This window comes from Babylonia areolata, chromosome 26, assembly GCF_041734735.1.
Source record: "Babylonia areolata isolate BAREFJ2019XMU chromosome 26, ASM4173473v1, whole genome shotgun sequence".
In the NCBI taxonomy this organism is placed as follows: Eukaryota; Metazoa; Mollusca; class Gastropoda; order Neogastropoda; family Buccinidae; genus Babylonia; species Babylonia areolata.
In genome coordinates, this window is record NC_134901.1 from 14,085,672 (window position 1) to 14,102,679 (window position 17,008).

The 17,008-nt window shown below is 40.4% G+C and overlaps 1 protein-coding gene across 2 annotated transcripts in view; it reads left to right on the forward strand.

Annotated features, from left to right (window-relative positions):
• Nucleotides 1-15,576, forward strand: part of LOC143300751 (arrestin domain-containing protein 17-like) — a 42,280-nt gene extending 26,704 nt beyond the window's left edge. For both annotated transcript variants that reach the window (XM_076614658.1, XM_076614659.1), the window contains exon 8: nt 2,871-15,576. In XM_076614658.1, the coding sequence (XP_076470773.1) occupies nt 2,871-3,073 (203 nt within the window). In that variant the 3' untranslated portion in view covers nt 3,074-15,576. The remainder of the gene's footprint in view (nt 1-2,870) is intronic.
• Nucleotides 15,577-17,008: the final 1,432 nt, after the last annotated feature.

Sequence of the window (17,008 nt, forward strand, 5' to 3'; positions counted from 1 at the left end):
ACACACACACACACACACACATACACACACAGACACACACACACACACACACACACACACACACTCACACACACACACACACACACACACACACACACACTCCCCAACTCTCCCCACCTCCTGTACAACCAACCAGCACACAGGGAAAGTCAGGCAGAACTAATTGTCAGCATGAAGCGTGTTAATCCACATGCTTTGAGTATTACATCAGCATGGAGCTCTCTCTCTCTCTGTGTGGAGGGGGTGGGGCTGGGGGGTGGGGTGGGGGTTTAATGTGAAGGTATAAAGGCTTACACAAAATTTCCAGGGCCCTGTTTGTGCTACCTTACATCATGAGTGATGTTGACCTTGGAATGGAAGCCAGCTTTGTGTCAATTGTACTTTTCATAGAAAATATAAAAAAAATGTTTCTTGGCTGTTCCCTCCTTGTATTTCCATAATAGTATAGAATTAAAATTTGCAATAAAAGAAAGATGGAAATCTAAAATCAGTACAAGAAAGATGGGGATGGCGAGGGTTTGATGCATGCATGGATGAAGAAGAGATGTAGGGCTTTCGTTAATTTTATTTCATTTCACTACAGTGTTTTTGTTTGGTAAAGTTTTCTTTCTTTTCCACAGAATTCATGTGCAATGAAATTAATTACTGTTATCTTGCTGAGTTTGTGTTCCATGGATAAGTTGGCTTGTGTGTTGTTTGACAGTACTTTGACAGTATTTTAGTGTTTGTGCTTTGGGTCACCCTTTGTCTTCTTTTTCCTTTGTCTGTTTTTTTCATCTTTCCCCAGCTGTTCTTCTTCAGTGTGTTAATGTCAGAATCAGCCTTGATGTTTATCAACTTTTCTATTCTGTTTTGCTGGTTTTGTTTGACAGCTCTTCTGCCCTCTTGTTAACTTTGTAGTTGCTTACTTAGGCCTTTCACCCTTCCTGGGGTATGGGCTGTCAGCAAGTGACCTCAGTGGTTCCCTGTCCTGTGCCTTTGCTATGTAGCTCCACAGTAAGTAGGCTGATACAGGTCCCATGTGTATGCAGTATAATAATGATTGTAACATCGGACATGCATATCGCATGTTTTTTTCCAGCGATTCTGCTCAAAGCACTCTACATTTTGTTCCCCCCCCCACCCTCAATATCCCTCCCCACCCCACCCCAACCTTCTGATGAGAAACACAAACCAAAATACACATGTTTAATTGAACATTGAATTTTCAGTGTCCAGTCACACGCCCACATGTGCATGAATGCACAGACACTCACAAGCACCCTCCTACACACAAATGCAAACCGCTTCCCCACAATGAAAGATACATTCGTAACCAGATGATACCATAACCAGCACTGGAAAATGACTGTTGTTGGATAAGATGTGTTTTCAAAGCATGAGTTCCTCTCCTTTCACCTCTCTGCAGGACCCATGCCCACTCAGTGCTTTCCTGCAGGATTCTCAGCACAGCGAATGAGTGGCGATGATAGTGTTGCAGGCCTAGCTACTCTGGTATAACCTCAAGTCGCTAGCCACATATCATTTTTTTCCAACAGTATTCAGGCATTCACCACCATAGAGCATATTTCAGCATATCATGGCCGAAAGCACTGTTCATCCTATCACACCTCTTTCATTTCAACTATAACTTGATGTGTTATGAACAGGGAGTCGGGAGAGCATTACTGTTGGACTGTAAACTGAGTGTCCTCAGGGCTGTTAGTAGGACCAAGAACATCACCCAAATATCTGGCCCTGTTCTATCTTCTGTTTCTTCTTTTTTTTTCTTTTTTTTTTAACTCACTCGGGACGACAAGTTTTCTCCCTTGCCTTTCCCCACAGACGGCCCATTTGTAAGGGTTTGGAAAAAAAAATTACAAAAAATACAAAATACTGTGTAAGAAAATGAAACTTTCAGAACTGGTTTATTACGTGTTGAGCTATTACAGATAAAAAAAAATCAAATTTCTCATCTTATTTTTACAGTTTTGCCATATGTAGAAAATACTGCCTATTTTTCACCCCGAATCACCATACCCATGCTCGCTTTCTGCATTAAATTCGCTTTCTTCTTCGTCATCATCCACCTCTTCAATGTCCGATCCTTCAGTTTGTAGCATTTCAAGTACTTCGGCAACCCTAAAACATTGCCGTCACTGCCTTGTTCGCTTCACAACATTCTGAGAAGAGGCCGCTTTGCTAACAGGCTGGCACGCGAGCAGACGACCGGTCAGTGACTTTGTCAGCGTGTGTGCGAGACAGGACACACATCCCAGACTAACCAATCATACTGTTCGATTGTGGAGTGACCCAGAATAGCGCACTCTGCTTGGCTAATCACAAAATGACGTGTACAGCGCATGATGGAATTTTACTTTCGGAGAATGCTATTCCATTCCTTCGTCCGAAACCGAATACGTTTTGTGTAGGAATGCATGAGCATTCCTTCGTCCGGAAAGAGTTAAAAGATTGACACTCTTTTTGTTAGTATTTAAGCAAGGAGACCAGTGGTGGGTAAAGGGAGATAACTGGTTGGTATCTGTCTGCAGTCTTGGGACCCAGGAAATATGTGAGGAAGCAGATGTCATGACCGTAGGGGAGGGCTTGTGTTGTACCATGTGGACTCCCAGTTGAAACAAAATCTCAGTTCAAGTCTGGCCTTAAAACATCTGTACAAATCTGTTTCCATGGATGTCGAGGGGTGCTGGCATGTGGTGTGGTGTGTATGTGAGTGTGTGTGTCTGAGTGTGTGTGTGTAGATGCCCATTATTACTATGATTATTATCATTATGGTTATTACATGCATTATTATTATTATTATCGTTGTTGTTATTAGTTCAGCACCATGGTTATTACATGTATTATTTTTGTTGTTGTTGTTGTTTCAGCACCACCATCCTATGAGGAGAGTGTGTTTGGTCGTGTGGAGATCCGTGACGAGAATGACGATGAGCACACGTCAGGGCAGATGGGGTGGGCACCATCATACCCTGTGTATCACTACGATGCTGCGCGACAGCACTTCCAGATCTTACCCGCTCAGCCCGCCTCTGCCCCTTCCTCCGAACCTCCTGCCTACAATCAGATCTAGCCAGTTGGGGAAAGAACCCTGTGAGACAAGAGCTGGTGGTGATTGTGGTGAAGAATTTCTTTCTGGACACAAGTCTGTTGCCACGGCTGAGGCTTTGGCTTGTGTGAAAACAACGTATTGACTGAGGTAATAGTCAGCAAACAGATGGCGTTTGAGAGAAGACTCGCTTCAAAGAGCATTGAAAAAGAGGTATCATATATAGTGATTGAAAATGTAGACAGACTTGCATGTGAGTTGTTGAGGGAAGTACTCAAACAGAGTTGGAAAAAATGTGAAGGAGTGTGGTTGCTGCAGTGTATTAAGTGAGAAAAAAGACTCACTTCAAGTAGAACTGGAAAGAAAAATAAACATCAAGAAAAGATTGTGTGGGAGTGTTTTTGCAAGACTGATTTCGAAGTGGTAGAAGTTTTGAGAGAAGAGTGGTTTCAGTCGAAAAAGATGATCAGGATAGTGATGGCAGAAGTAGCCAAGACTTGCATGTGAACAGGTCCTCTAGTGACTGGACTGTCTGTGACTCCCTGTTGTTTATTCCGCTCTCCTGGTGACCAAATTGCAGGAGTATAACCAAACTGCAGAGATATAACCAAACTGCCAGGGTATAAACAAACCATTTGCAAGAGTACAAACAAACTGCAGGGGTATAACCAAATGCTCTGCAGAAGTATAACCAATCTGTTTGCAGGGATATAACCAAACTCTGTGAGGGGTACAACCAAACTGATGGCAGGGGTGTAACCAAACCCATCACAGGAGTACAACAAAACTGCAGGGGTATAACCAAGTGCTCTGCAAAAGTATAACCAAACTCTTTGCAAGGGTATAACCAAACTCTCAGAGGGGTGCAACCAGACTGATTGCAGGGGTATAACCAAACTCTTTGAGGGGTGCAACCAAACCCTTTGCAGGTTCCTGACCAGCTGAACAATGCCTACATGCTGACAGCCCAAGCTTTGTCAATTTTCCATTGATACTATCTCCACATGTCAGCACCATGGAACATTGACAAGAAACCTGTGCACTGCCTTGCCGTAAACACGACTTTCTGGATGTGCGTGGATGGTTTCAGTTGGCTGTGACTGATGGTGTCTGTGACTCAACTTGGTCGTTGTCATGGCCGTCACTCTGCTCGCTTAGGGATTGCCGAGGCCCTGAGGGGCCCTGGCAGTACAGTGTCATGTTCATGGTGGATGGATCGAATCCCACAGCCTTACATCCAACACTTCTTTCTTCTGGTCAGCAGCTTGATAGTACATGACACTGACCAACAATTTGAATTCTTGATGAAGGTTGCAGTTTTCTACTTTTAGGGTGTTATTTTGTTTTGTTTTGTTTTTTACTTTGTGCAAAACTTCAGTGCTATATTTGCTGTCCACCCTTATTTTTGTAGCATCTTATTTATTTTCTGACATTTTGTTTATAGTCAGTCTGTGTTCCTTTTTTTTATTTTTATTATTATTAAATATCTGTCATTGAAGTTTCCAATGAATTCAAAACACCAGGTATGTTTCTGATTTTTTGTCCGGATAACTTGTCCAGTCCATCATTTTGGTGCATTTTCTGTCAGTGTGAAGGCAGTGTCAAGGTACAGATTTGTTTTTGTTTCAGCTCACATGTTAAAATGTTTGAACATGTTTGAACAAACATTTCTTACAGCTGGGCAATAAGCATAAAGATGAATGAATGGTAGATAAAAAGATAGAAAAATAATAGAGAAATAATCATTTATAATAGAGGAATCCCGGCATTGGGAAGGTTTTTGTTTGAAAATCTCTCTCAGTCCTTTCACCGAGGTACAGGCTGTCAATGGGACAGGGGTGCTGACCTTATGCTAAGCCCCCAACCTGGTGGACCATTGAATCACTGTTTGTCTGGTCTCTACCCTTCATCCTCTGCCCTTCAGCCTTGTGTTGCCCAACAAGACCAGTCTCCTACCTGCATAGCTCTGTGGGTCATTCAAACACACAAGCCTCCCTATTTCCTCTCTCTGTCTTATTTTTGTTTGTTTTTTCTTACACAATTTTTTAAAGCTTGGTTTGGGGACTGTATAAGAGACTGATGACTGTCGTGATGATGTTAATGTGTCATTGCGTGGATTCTTCAGATGCAGCATTGTTTGTAGTTTGTAAGGTTGAAGTAGAACTACAGAGTTTATGTCTGTAGTTTCTCTAGTAGGTGTGTGTGTGTGTGTGTGTGTGTGTGTGTGTGTGTGCTGATAGTCATGTTGAAAGTGGGTGTTCTTTGCCTCATTGGAGACTTGGGAGAAGGAATGTTTTCTGCGTGCATTAGTTTGTTTAGCTTTTGACTTCTGTGTTACGGTCTGTGGAAGAACTAATTTCTTTATTTTTTCATGAATCGAATCCCATTTGGTTTGAAAATATTTTCAGCTTGTGTGTTTGTGAGGGTTCTGGCTTTTTCTTACACATGTATCTGTGTAAAGGAAAGAAAAAATCATGTGTTTATTTTTTGTTTTGAAAATCACAAATAATTTACAATCCGAGTGAAGCCAGCAATTTTTTTGCGTTGACCAACTGTTAGCCAGAGATCTCAATCCTTGATTTCCATTTGCGTTGATCAGTTGAACTCATTTCTGTCCCAGTTTCTGTTTTGTCTTGCACAGGAAGCGAAGATCACTATGTTTCCTGAGGTTTCTTTAGTTTTCCTTGTTTGAACTATTGAGCAACATCGAACCCTTAGTTTCTACAATTTAGACATCACACAGTGACTGACAAAAAAAACAACAAAAAAGCAGGTGCTATAGTTAGAAATACCACAGGCACTACTGTTCAAAATCCCATACATTTAAAATAGGATTCAGCTTAGGGAAAAAGGGATGCGCACAATGCATACACACATACTCACAAACATATACACGCACACATGCACATAAGCATGCACACACGCACACACATGCATGTACATACAAAAATAATGCATTCATGGTTGCACGCACGCACACACATGTATGTCTCTCTCTCACACTTTCTTTTCTTGTTTGCATTGTAGTATACAGGAGAACAGTATAATGCATCATCTTGTCATGCCAAAAGCCTTTCTAGGCTAAGTAAATATTAGCCATGGAATATAATGAATACAAGGAAAAAAAATGAATACATAGATTCGAGAACACACAGATCAGTTGAAGGGGGAGATGAGAAATGTGATTATATTTTTGATTTTGTTTTGTTGGCATGTGATTTTTTTTTTTTTTTTTTTCTTTCTGTTTTTTTGTTTGTTTCTTGCTGTTTTTGTTGTTGTTTTTTTTTTCTTCTTTTTCTTTTTATTATTTTTATGTATGAATTTAACTCTTTAAACTGAAGTTGACTAGACAGGTCACCTCCACAGGTGACTTTAGTTGATACCAAGGAGTCATGTTAACCCCTAGGCTGCCTATATGACGAGATAACTAGTCATGACAAGCATGTACACTTCGCTGCCACAATGACAAGATAACTCTTCGTCGAAATATTCTGACTTTTCCCTGCTTTGCATTCAGTTCATTGACAAAAATGCTGGTAGCTTTAGCTTAGGGAATCTTTCTAGATTCTATTCATAGCTAGAAACACCATCAACGTCATGAGGCAGTCCTTTATTTGAACGTTTTGGTTGGGTGACTGGCCACAGTGTTTGCCTGACTCCTCTCCTCGCTTACTCAACAAAATGTGGGACTGATGCTGTGCTCAAGACATGCGATTGTGGCGAACTAAATCAACCAAGATTGCTTTCTTTAGCTGATGCTGAGAAAGAATTGAAACGTGAATTCGAAAGAGAAGACAGTGATGAACATTTATATGATGATTTGATAGAAAATAAAGGGAGCAATCAAGAGAGTGGCCAAGATATGACTATCAGCGAGTGATGCCGGCTGTACAGTTGTAGCAGCCGACAGACTGACTGAATTATTAGCAGGACACAGTGTGAGCGATTTTCTTGGCACTCGGCCAACACAGTCTGATGAAAACTGGATAAAGTGATCATGTAAGAGGGGTGAAGAGGAGGGGGGTGGAGACTGAGGGGGTGTGGCCTCACATCCTTATTATCACTTGGAGAAGTCCCACTGCATTGTGTATCTTTTTTTTTTTTTTTTTTTTTTTTTTTTGGTGGTTCTAGTATGATTTTGTGTGTGAAGATATTCATTTGTCCAGAAAATATGATATTTTAGTGCAAATTACCTGACCAATGTTTGTAATGAACAAGTTGAAAATGTGGAAAAAAAACCCCAGTGATGTCAAAACAACAGCTTGTCACTAACATATATATAAAATGGGAAAATATAATGTGTTTTGTATTCTTTATTCATTTACCTTTCAGAAAATGTATACTTTTATAGATCTTTCTCCAATAACAAAGAGCACATAATTTTTTGAAAATGTGTACCCGTTTTTTTGTGGAAAAAACCCTGGCAAATAGATTTCACTTAAATCTTATTTTCCTGGCAGCGAAAGGGTTAAACAGACAGTTTTAAAAAAATTTTTTTATATTGTAACAAATCTTGACAGCTGCAGCCAACTTTCCTGCACAATAGTAGATTGACAAACCTTCCCCCCTCGACCCAGTTTGCATTGAATTACACGTGCGTACAGTTGCCTGGGTTTCGTTCGACCTTCCATATTTGTTTTTACGAATGTCTGTGTATGCACAGTGTGTACATGAGTGCGTTTATGGTACTTGTGATACACTCTTGTTTGTTTATCAGTAGGAGGGTTGCACTTGCACAGAGTAACTGCATTTTTTTAAAAAAAGGTCTTAATACTTTTATAGCTCCAGGAATAGCCCATATTGGTTTCTATGAACACGAAGCATGTCTTTTTGAAGTCTTAGATATTTGAAATTCTTCTCTTTGTTTGTTTGTGTTTTCCACTCTGAAATGAGGCCAGTTGTTTTCCCCCTCTGTGTGTGTGTTTATGTGTGGCTTACTTAGTTTTAAGAATATTTGTTCATGTCCATGGGCTGCAAAGGATGAGCATGAAATGGCAATATATGGAAAAGGACAATTTTTCATACCATCGCCGAATTGGCTTCTGATTCTAGCTATCAGTTTTATAAATACAAGTTGAGAAGAAAATGAACTAGACTTGAAAGAATCTTGACAGTGGGAAGATTCTGACTGGGTCTACAGAGACCCCCCATCCCCCACCCCCCACCCCCACCTCCATGCCCCTCCCCAAGTGATGGGCAAGAAGCACAGATTCTGAGCATCCACCGATATATTGATGTCTGTCATTTTGCCAAGCTTCTGAAGTGTTTGTTGGTGTATTTGAAAACTTTGTTCAGTACCTCCTTTTGTTTGTAGTTATGTAATTATTGTTGACTACTATGGGTATGTGGTTTACACTGATTCTGTTATGCATGTGAATGTTAATTGTCATGTAAATGCAAAATGTGAGTGATCTGTTGTTGCATTGTTTGATTCTTCTATTTTTGCTACCTGCTACATGCGTGCTTTCTGTATGGCCTTGTGCTTATTTTGGCTTTGGATGAGGTACAAGTTGTGTACAACAAGCGTTTCATGTTTGTAAACTCTGGTAAAGGTGCATGTAACATACAGGTGTGAAATGGTGGATAAACAGCCGACGTGGAGTTGACGTGGTTGCACAGCAGACTGCGTTTTAGTCAGCCTGCCTCGGCGATGTTGCTTTGAATTGATTGCTGCTTCAGTATTCCCTTTTATGCACATAGATACATGTCCATAAATTTCCTGTACATAGATATATTTACATGTATTTCATGTACAATTTTCCTCTTTGGTAATTCTTTTTTGAAAGCGTCCTTTGTTACGCAAACCCTACTGTCAGTTCAGTTAACAATGTCATACTTGCAAGTACATATAAAGTCTGAAGGAAACTTTGCTGCAAAAAAAAAGTCACTGACTGCCTTGGCAAAATTAAAAATCTGACAGACAGAAAAATCTCTTTGTCTGTAATAATTATGAAGACAAAAAGGAAGCTGGAGAGATGCTGGAATCATGTTCATTCAGATCCACAAGAGAAGATAGTCGTTCTGAAAGCAAACAGTCCAAGATGGTCGATGTTTGTAAAGTAAAGCCAGTTGTTATAATTTGATAGACCCCCCCAACCCGACACCCCCTCCTGCATGTATATATGGTATATTGTGATTGTCTATGTGCAAGGAAAAATGTCTTCAGTGCCAATACCCTTACTTAACCCTCATTGTGCAATATTGCTGTTGCAGAAACTACATCAAAACGATAGCTCATGTTTCATACAGGACTAAAGACTCATGTGATTGTCAGCTTGCTCATTGTTGTGTGTGTGTGTGTGTGTGTGTGTGTGTGTATGCATGCATGCATATGCGTGTGTCATTGTGTGTGTTGTGTGTTTGTATATGTGTGTGTGAGTGTGTGTATGTACTTGCATGCAAAATGCACAGACTTTGAATTCTCTGTTGTTTAGCAGGGATACTGAAGACAGGGCCAGACAGGGGGGTGAGGACACAGTGAGGACAGGGGGTGAAGGAGAAAGGGTTGCATCATTTATGCTGATTATCACCCTTCACAAGGAAGTTGTCAGGCTGGAGAATATGTTTGGGAAACCTTCACATGTGTGTGGGTCCTTGGATATGAACAACTGAAATATTTTGTTTTGGATCTCACAGTATCATAAAGAGCTTATTCTGGATCTAGCTGTTAGAAGATAAGGATACAGCCTGAGACTACAAAATTTTCAAACAATATATTCCTGCATGTTCACTAGTGAGCTGTTACAGGATGTACGGTCATGAACTTTACAGAAGAAAATTATTTATGATCATTGATGAGTGAAAATTTTTTTAAGTCTAATAAGTTTTATAACTCAGTATTGGATGACTTTTCAGTATGATTATCAGAAGAAACATCAGTGACCGAATGAAAAGGATCATGTTTCTACAGCAGGCGCTGTGAGAAATGATATTTTGTTGTTATGGCTTGACTGGCTTGGCATTGGTGACTGGTTTCAAAATACTTGATGGTTGAAGGTGTTCAGCTTCTGTTTTTCAGTAAAACTGTGGGACATTAAGGTCAGATTAGTGTTGCCTAGATGCTGTTTGTAGATTTTTTTTTCATGCAGAATTGTATGTGTGTGTGTGTACATATGCAGTGTCTGTATCTGCATACAGGGTCTAGATGGTTCTTATTTTAGATCCATCAAATAATACGTTTTGTTCTTTATCAGAGAGACCAGGCAGAGAGAGATGGAGGCACAGAGAGAGAATGAGGGGTGCTGATATGAATCTTAGAATGAGCTTTTGACTTTGAAATGAACTCAACTTGACTTTGAAATGAACTGAACTTGATTACTGCCACCCATGTTACTGTTATTGGTTCATGTTACTGAATGCTCTGTTATTCTGAGAGTGATTAAATGACCAGAAATGAAATGTCTGCATCCCCCATCCCTTTCACCCCTCTCTACCCTGTTTGCAGCATTTTCCTAACCATGTAATGTCACAAACTGAGAAGAACATAATGCTCATGTTGTTAACAGAAATGGTTTTTGATTTGGGTCCTTCTACTCATAAACCAGCATGATGGTGTAAATTGCATCAAGTTGATTTGTTAGATTAATGATAATCTGAAACGAAAAACAACAGATTATGAGTCAGTCAAGCAGTAAATTTGTAAGGAATCAAGGAGTAAGATATTTAGTTTTGTTTTAAAGTGTAGAATTGATACCTGTCAAAAACAGAAAACGTAAATAGAATTGATAAATGTTTGACATTATGTTGTATGTAGAATTTATGAACGTTCAACATTATATTGTGTGTAGAATTGATAAACGTTGAACACAAAAGTGTATGTAGAATTGACAGATGTTTGATATTGTATTGTATCTCATCGCAAAATGTTGGAGTTATGATTTATTTCTTCTCAGTCATAAGTGTCAAGCAAAGCCTTCAGATCAATATTCCAGGGTTATATGTGTATACATCGTTAAGTAGGCTTTCAGGCATGTCTGCATTCATTGGTGTATTTCTGAGGAAATGCATGTGAGAGAGGGAAACCTTCACATGCTTGTTGCTGTGGATTATACCCTTATGTAACCATACTTTTTTCATTCTATTTGCTACATTTTGCTTTTGAAGAGGTCACTGTAGATAGTACCTATCCTTTTATTGGCATCTGTTCACCATTTCTTACTGTGTGTGTGTGTGTGTGTGTGTGTGTGACAGAAAATTCCTTTGATGGTGTTACTAATTGATGCATTAACGACAGTTTGGCAGGACCTGTTGTCGTCTCGGCTATAAACATTCATAGGAATGATGATACTAATCATCATAACGACAGCTTGGCTTTGTGATGCTCAGAAATTAAATCACCACATCTAGGGATGAAGTGAAGTGGTTGTCATCAACAACCTGAATGCTGACACAGTTGATATAAGCATCCCGTCATGAATTTCTCATCTTGTGAGTGGGAATGCTATGGACTGGGTTTCTTGCTGAAACACAAGCAGTCTCTCTCTTGCATATACCTACACCCTAACTTTTTGTTCTCTCTATCTCTCTCTGTTTCTGACCTTCTCTCTCACACAGGCAACAGGCATGTTTGCACTAGTGTATGTGTAAGCAGAACAGACACACACACACACACACACACACACACACACACACACACACACTAACAACTACATTTCTTAACATTCCAGTTCTCACCTCCATAATGGTTGGCAATGCAGTGTGAAGCCAGGTACTCATTCAGTAATACGATTTTCCACAATAATAAGAAAATACAGCATGCACAAGACAAAGATGAGAGGGACTGTGAAGTTCTCTATAACACATAGACGATAGTGTATGGTCTGGGAGAACAGTATTTTTCAGTTTTTGAAGTTTATGGATCCTGAATTCCTCTGTGGGTCATCAGGACCTGGACAGTGTTCCGCAGCATACCCTCTTGGTGTTTTAGTAAGTGTCTTCGTGCCTGTGTGTTTGCATGTGCCTGTTGCCCCATCATGTGCACCGTTTCAGTGACGTTACATCCTCACCTCTCACTCCCAAGCCCACCACCCCCCACCCCCAAGCACAGTCCAGTACATGGAGCGTCCTTGTTTTGTTGTGTGACTTTATCTGTGATGGTGGAGATCTGGACTGGTGACTTGTTTCTTGTTGGTCTCTGCCTACTCATAATGACTGTTGTCACAGCTGCACATCACGGGTTGAGTTAGCGACCTGTTTGCGTGACGCCCTTGAGGTCGAGTTGTTCGAGAATGAAATCTTGCCCCGTGGAAGGTGGTGTGGTCTGAGGTGTGGGTCCTGGCTGTCACAGCTCTCTTCCCCACCCCCTTGATTTTTCAAATTAAAACATGTTGACGGGAAAGGTATGTTTATAAAGTCATTGTTAGTCTTGGTGAGGCAAGGGCAAATATGGAAATGGTGTGGGTTGGGGTGGGTTTTTTTTTAGTTGTTTTTTTTGGGGGGTTGGTTTTTCTGCAGTGAATTAAAACGGTTTGGTGATGCTGCCACAAGCATGACCTGTGGGTATCCATGACCACCCCTACATGCAGAGAGGGAAGCTTCTTTTCCTTTTTTTAACAACTGTTTTTGATTTTGATGTGTGTGTGTTCTTTCTCTCTCTGAATTCCCAATGTTAGTGACGCTGTCCTGATGTCAGAAATGAAAGTGATAGAAGTCATGAAGAAAGAACTGTGTGTCTGGTATATTTATTTATTAAGGCATCTTGCAAAAGTGCGTATCATTGAAGCTCTATGCGCTTACGTGGTATGACAGCAGCTGACCTCATGATCATCCGTAACCGGCATTCCTTCGTTCAGTCCCCCCAGAACAGCAATGCAAAGTTTTGATCTCATGGTGTCAGTTGATGACACTGGTTCATCACTATGTTTGTGTATGGTTGTGTTAGATGTAGGGAGACTGAAGCACCATCCTAGTTCGTTGCTGAATGGGTAATCAGCAAAGGACACGCCATTTTTGTTTCATAGTGCTAAATCACAGTGAACTGATTCTGACTGGACGTCTGTGGGATTCATATTCATCAAGTGAACTCAAAATAGGCAGTGTCTTATTCCTGTGGAATTTGGGTTGGGTTTTTTTTTTTATGTTGTTGACTGCCTTTTTGTATTTACCAAGAGTTGTTCCTCCCTCCAGAACATAATTATAGAGCAACACACACAAGAGCCTTTAAAAGATACCCAAAAAAAAAAACAAAAAAAAACCCAACCCCAGACAAATGCAATCATCGAACATTAAAGACTGGAAAAGAATTGTCCATTTGACTGAAGAACAGACAGCTGGAGAATTGTGCATGAACTGTTTGGATGTGGTTTGAATGGAATTGTCTCCCCTTTCCCTCCACCTTCACCCCTCTTCCTCCACACAACCCTGCCAGTGAAGACTGATACGTGAAGCACTTGAAACTTGCATGCAGCTGGGGCACAAAAAGACAACGACAAAATCTCTCTCTCTCTCTAATATATATATATATATACTCAAAGCCTGGAAACCGGCCACATTTCCAGAAGAGCCAATGAAGACAAAGGATGATGAAAACGGTAACCGTTGTTTCTTACCTTTTAGCTGCTCTGAAATTCTTTGTTTTCAGAATACTGTGCTAACCATAGCTGACAGAAAGAAAGGCAGAGGGAAAGAAGAGTGGACCAGAAAAACACCCAAACCATTAAAAAAAAGAAAAGAAACTTAGTGTCTTGATTTTCAACAGTTGACTTTTGAATATTTTTCAGACTGTAAGATTTTTTGTTTGTTATATGGTGCATCCACTGCCGTATTTTGTTTGTTTGATGTTTTTAGTTTTGTTTTGTTTTTATAAACCTACTTCATGTATGTTAGAACTAGCACTTATGTTTGAATGGAGGTTCACTTATGAACGTAAGTGGGCTTTTTCATGTGGGCAGGCAGCCATACTGTGGTTTTTAGTGGTTAGCATGCAGCATATGTTCATGTTTCTAAAACCAACCCAACACTCAGATGGATTGGAAGATCTTAAGCCCATGTATTTGGTCCTCTGTATGTGTACACATGAAGTGGGTTTGGCACTAATATGTAATGAAAATGAATTTGACCTGGGAGACGGAGGAAAAAACATTTCCAACCTTAACCTACTGATGCACTGATGCAAGAACCATACCATGGAACCTGAGACCCTGGGATTGGAATCCAACGCTTTGACCATTTACTGATTCAGGTAGTGTGGCCGTCATCCATTGCAGCTCTTTCAGAAGAAGAGGTATCAATTAACAGGGGAAATAACTCTTGCTTTGTTTCAGCAGTTTATTTGGCGATGATGCAAATTTGTGTCTTTTCCTGATCTTTTTTTTTTCTTCTTCTTCTTCTTCTTCTTCTTCTTTTTCAAGTTCTGGTACTGTTCACAGACAGTTATTAATGAATACTTGAGGATCATGAAATGCATCTTATTATTTTCTGTGAGCCTGCTTTTTAGTGCTGGGTTTTTGTTGTTGTTTGTTTGTTTTTTCTTTTTTTTTCTCCCATGGTTAGAGAGAAGAAATGGAAGGGTGGTTATTCCAAGTTCAAATGGCACGCATGGTGTCAACCCAGTGTTTGGTGACATGTGTTTGGCTGGAGATGTGTGGGACTTGCTTCTGTTGTGTGTTTCAACTTTGTACCCAATGATTCTATTTGGGTGTAGGTACGTGGGGTTTGCTTTTATTGTATGATTCAGTAGTTGTTCACCCCCACCCCCACCACCCCTCCAGTACCTAGTTATATCTCTCAGAGATAGATTTTAGTGTAGTACGAAATATGTGGTTGGTTGTGTGTGTTGTTGTTCTTTTTTTCTCTGTGTTGTTTTCTGTTTTGTGTTGGAAAGGTTTTTATGTGCACATCGTAAACATTTAAACTAATAAGTTTAATTCAGCACCTATTCTTGTTTACATTTACATGTAATGATTATTGTTGTTGTTGTTATAATATGTCATTTAAAAGAAACAAGTGTAACCTTTTTCAAAATGAGGCAAGCACAACTTTGGAGTGAAAATGTGCAGGTGTATTAAGTCCTGTTATACCATATACAGCCATATGTCTCCATAAATACAAAGCATGCTCTGAAATGTTCTGTTGGATTTTTCCTCAATAGTGAAAGGGAAAAAATGTTTTAAACAAAATGGGAAACAGATTTGTCATGTTTTTTTTTAACTGCTATAGAGAGCAGAAATAAAAATATAGATAAACTGCCAACCCTGAAATGGTCTCTTGATGTTGGCTGGGTTATAAATCAACATGATATGATTTCAGAAGAAACAGATAAATAACAGGTTAACAGAAATATGCATACTCAGCTGACGTAAAAAAAAAAAATTAAAAAAAAAGAAAAGAAGAGAGAGATCCATGGAACTTTGAAACTGGGCGATATTCCTGAAAAGGACGAAGTTTGTCAAAACTCTGTGTACATTATCTGTCATATATTATCTCACTCTTGACACTGTTTCATCCTGATAGCTTCAGCCGTTACTACTGTCTCAGCTTGGGTGATCCTCCAGTTCCCTTCCTGCCCAAACAAACCCTCATGTAGAAACTGATTTCCAATCTTATCAACATTATTTGCTCAATGATAAAAGAGTTGTGAAGAAGCTGTTTTGTGTGGTGAATGTAGTAGCTACAGTAGTAGTTAAATTTAAAAAAAAAAAAAAAAAGGAACAAGAGGACTTAAGTCCTAAAGTGCTAAAGTAGAAGTGTTGGGGTACAAACATATGTAGTTTGTTACAGACGAGGGCTGGGTTGCATGCTGCAATCCTTCCAAGTTCCAGCGCTGTTTGCTTCACATGTTAAAGAGTTTTCCTGATTCCATCCTGGGGATGTGAGATTGAAAGTGGCATTTCCTTTGGGACCAGGTTGTGAGAGTGAACACTTCTAACTGAACTTGTCACCTCCCTCTCCTTTTCCCCCCTCACCACCATGCCCCCCCTCCCCCTCCAACACTTCTTCACTTCCCTCCAATGACCTCTCCCCTGTCATGTCTCTTTCCCCTGTGTCACGAGGTCATGATGAGATGATGAAAGCGAAGATGAAGATTATGGTGGCGGCTTCAACACATGCATGACCATGGTGTCCGTCAACTATACCTAGCATGTCATCTCCTTATGCATTGTTGACACTGATGTAGAGTACATCCATGTGTTTTGTATGACACAGTCCAGGAATATTTGTATGAAACACACCAATATGTGTATGAAACAGTCCAGGAATATGTGCATGAAATAGCTCAGGAATATGAATCAAATGAGGAACATGTATCAAACAGTGGAGGAAGGTGTTGCATTTACATTGACAGTGTGAGCACATGTGTGGTAGATAACAACTGTCGTTGAAGGAACATGAATGAATGAACTTGCGTTGCACAGGTCACGTAAAAATTTCCACAAACAAACCAGTCTGGATCTGGACCGCTACATCGCAGGCACCAAAATGTCACCAGTGATGAGGGTTCGAGGCTCCGTTTGAGCCTGGTGTTGACAGGCGCAATAGCCCAGTGGTTAAAGCGTTGGACTGTCAATCTGAGGGTCCCGGGTTCGAATCATGGTGACGGTGCCTGGTGGGTAAAGGATGGAGATTTTTACGATCTCCCAGGTCAACATATGTGCAGACCTGCTAGTGCCTGAACCCCCTTTGTGTGTATATGCAAGCAGAAGATCAAATACACACGTTAAAGATCCTGTAATCCATGTCAGCGTTTGGTGGGTTACGGAAACAAGAACATACCCAGCATGCACTCCCCCGAAAACGGAGTATGGCTGCCTACATGGCGGGATAAAAACGGTCATACACGTAAAAGCCCACTCGTGTGCATACGAGTGAATGCAGAAGAAGAAGAAGAAGAGTCTGGTGTTGTGGGTGTGAATGAGGGCACCCAACTTCAGTTGGGGAAGGGTAAAACGTTGGAAGGGGAGGATTGAGCCCCACCTTCCTGTGTCAAGCTCTAGACACAGTGGGTGTGAATTCACTGCCCAC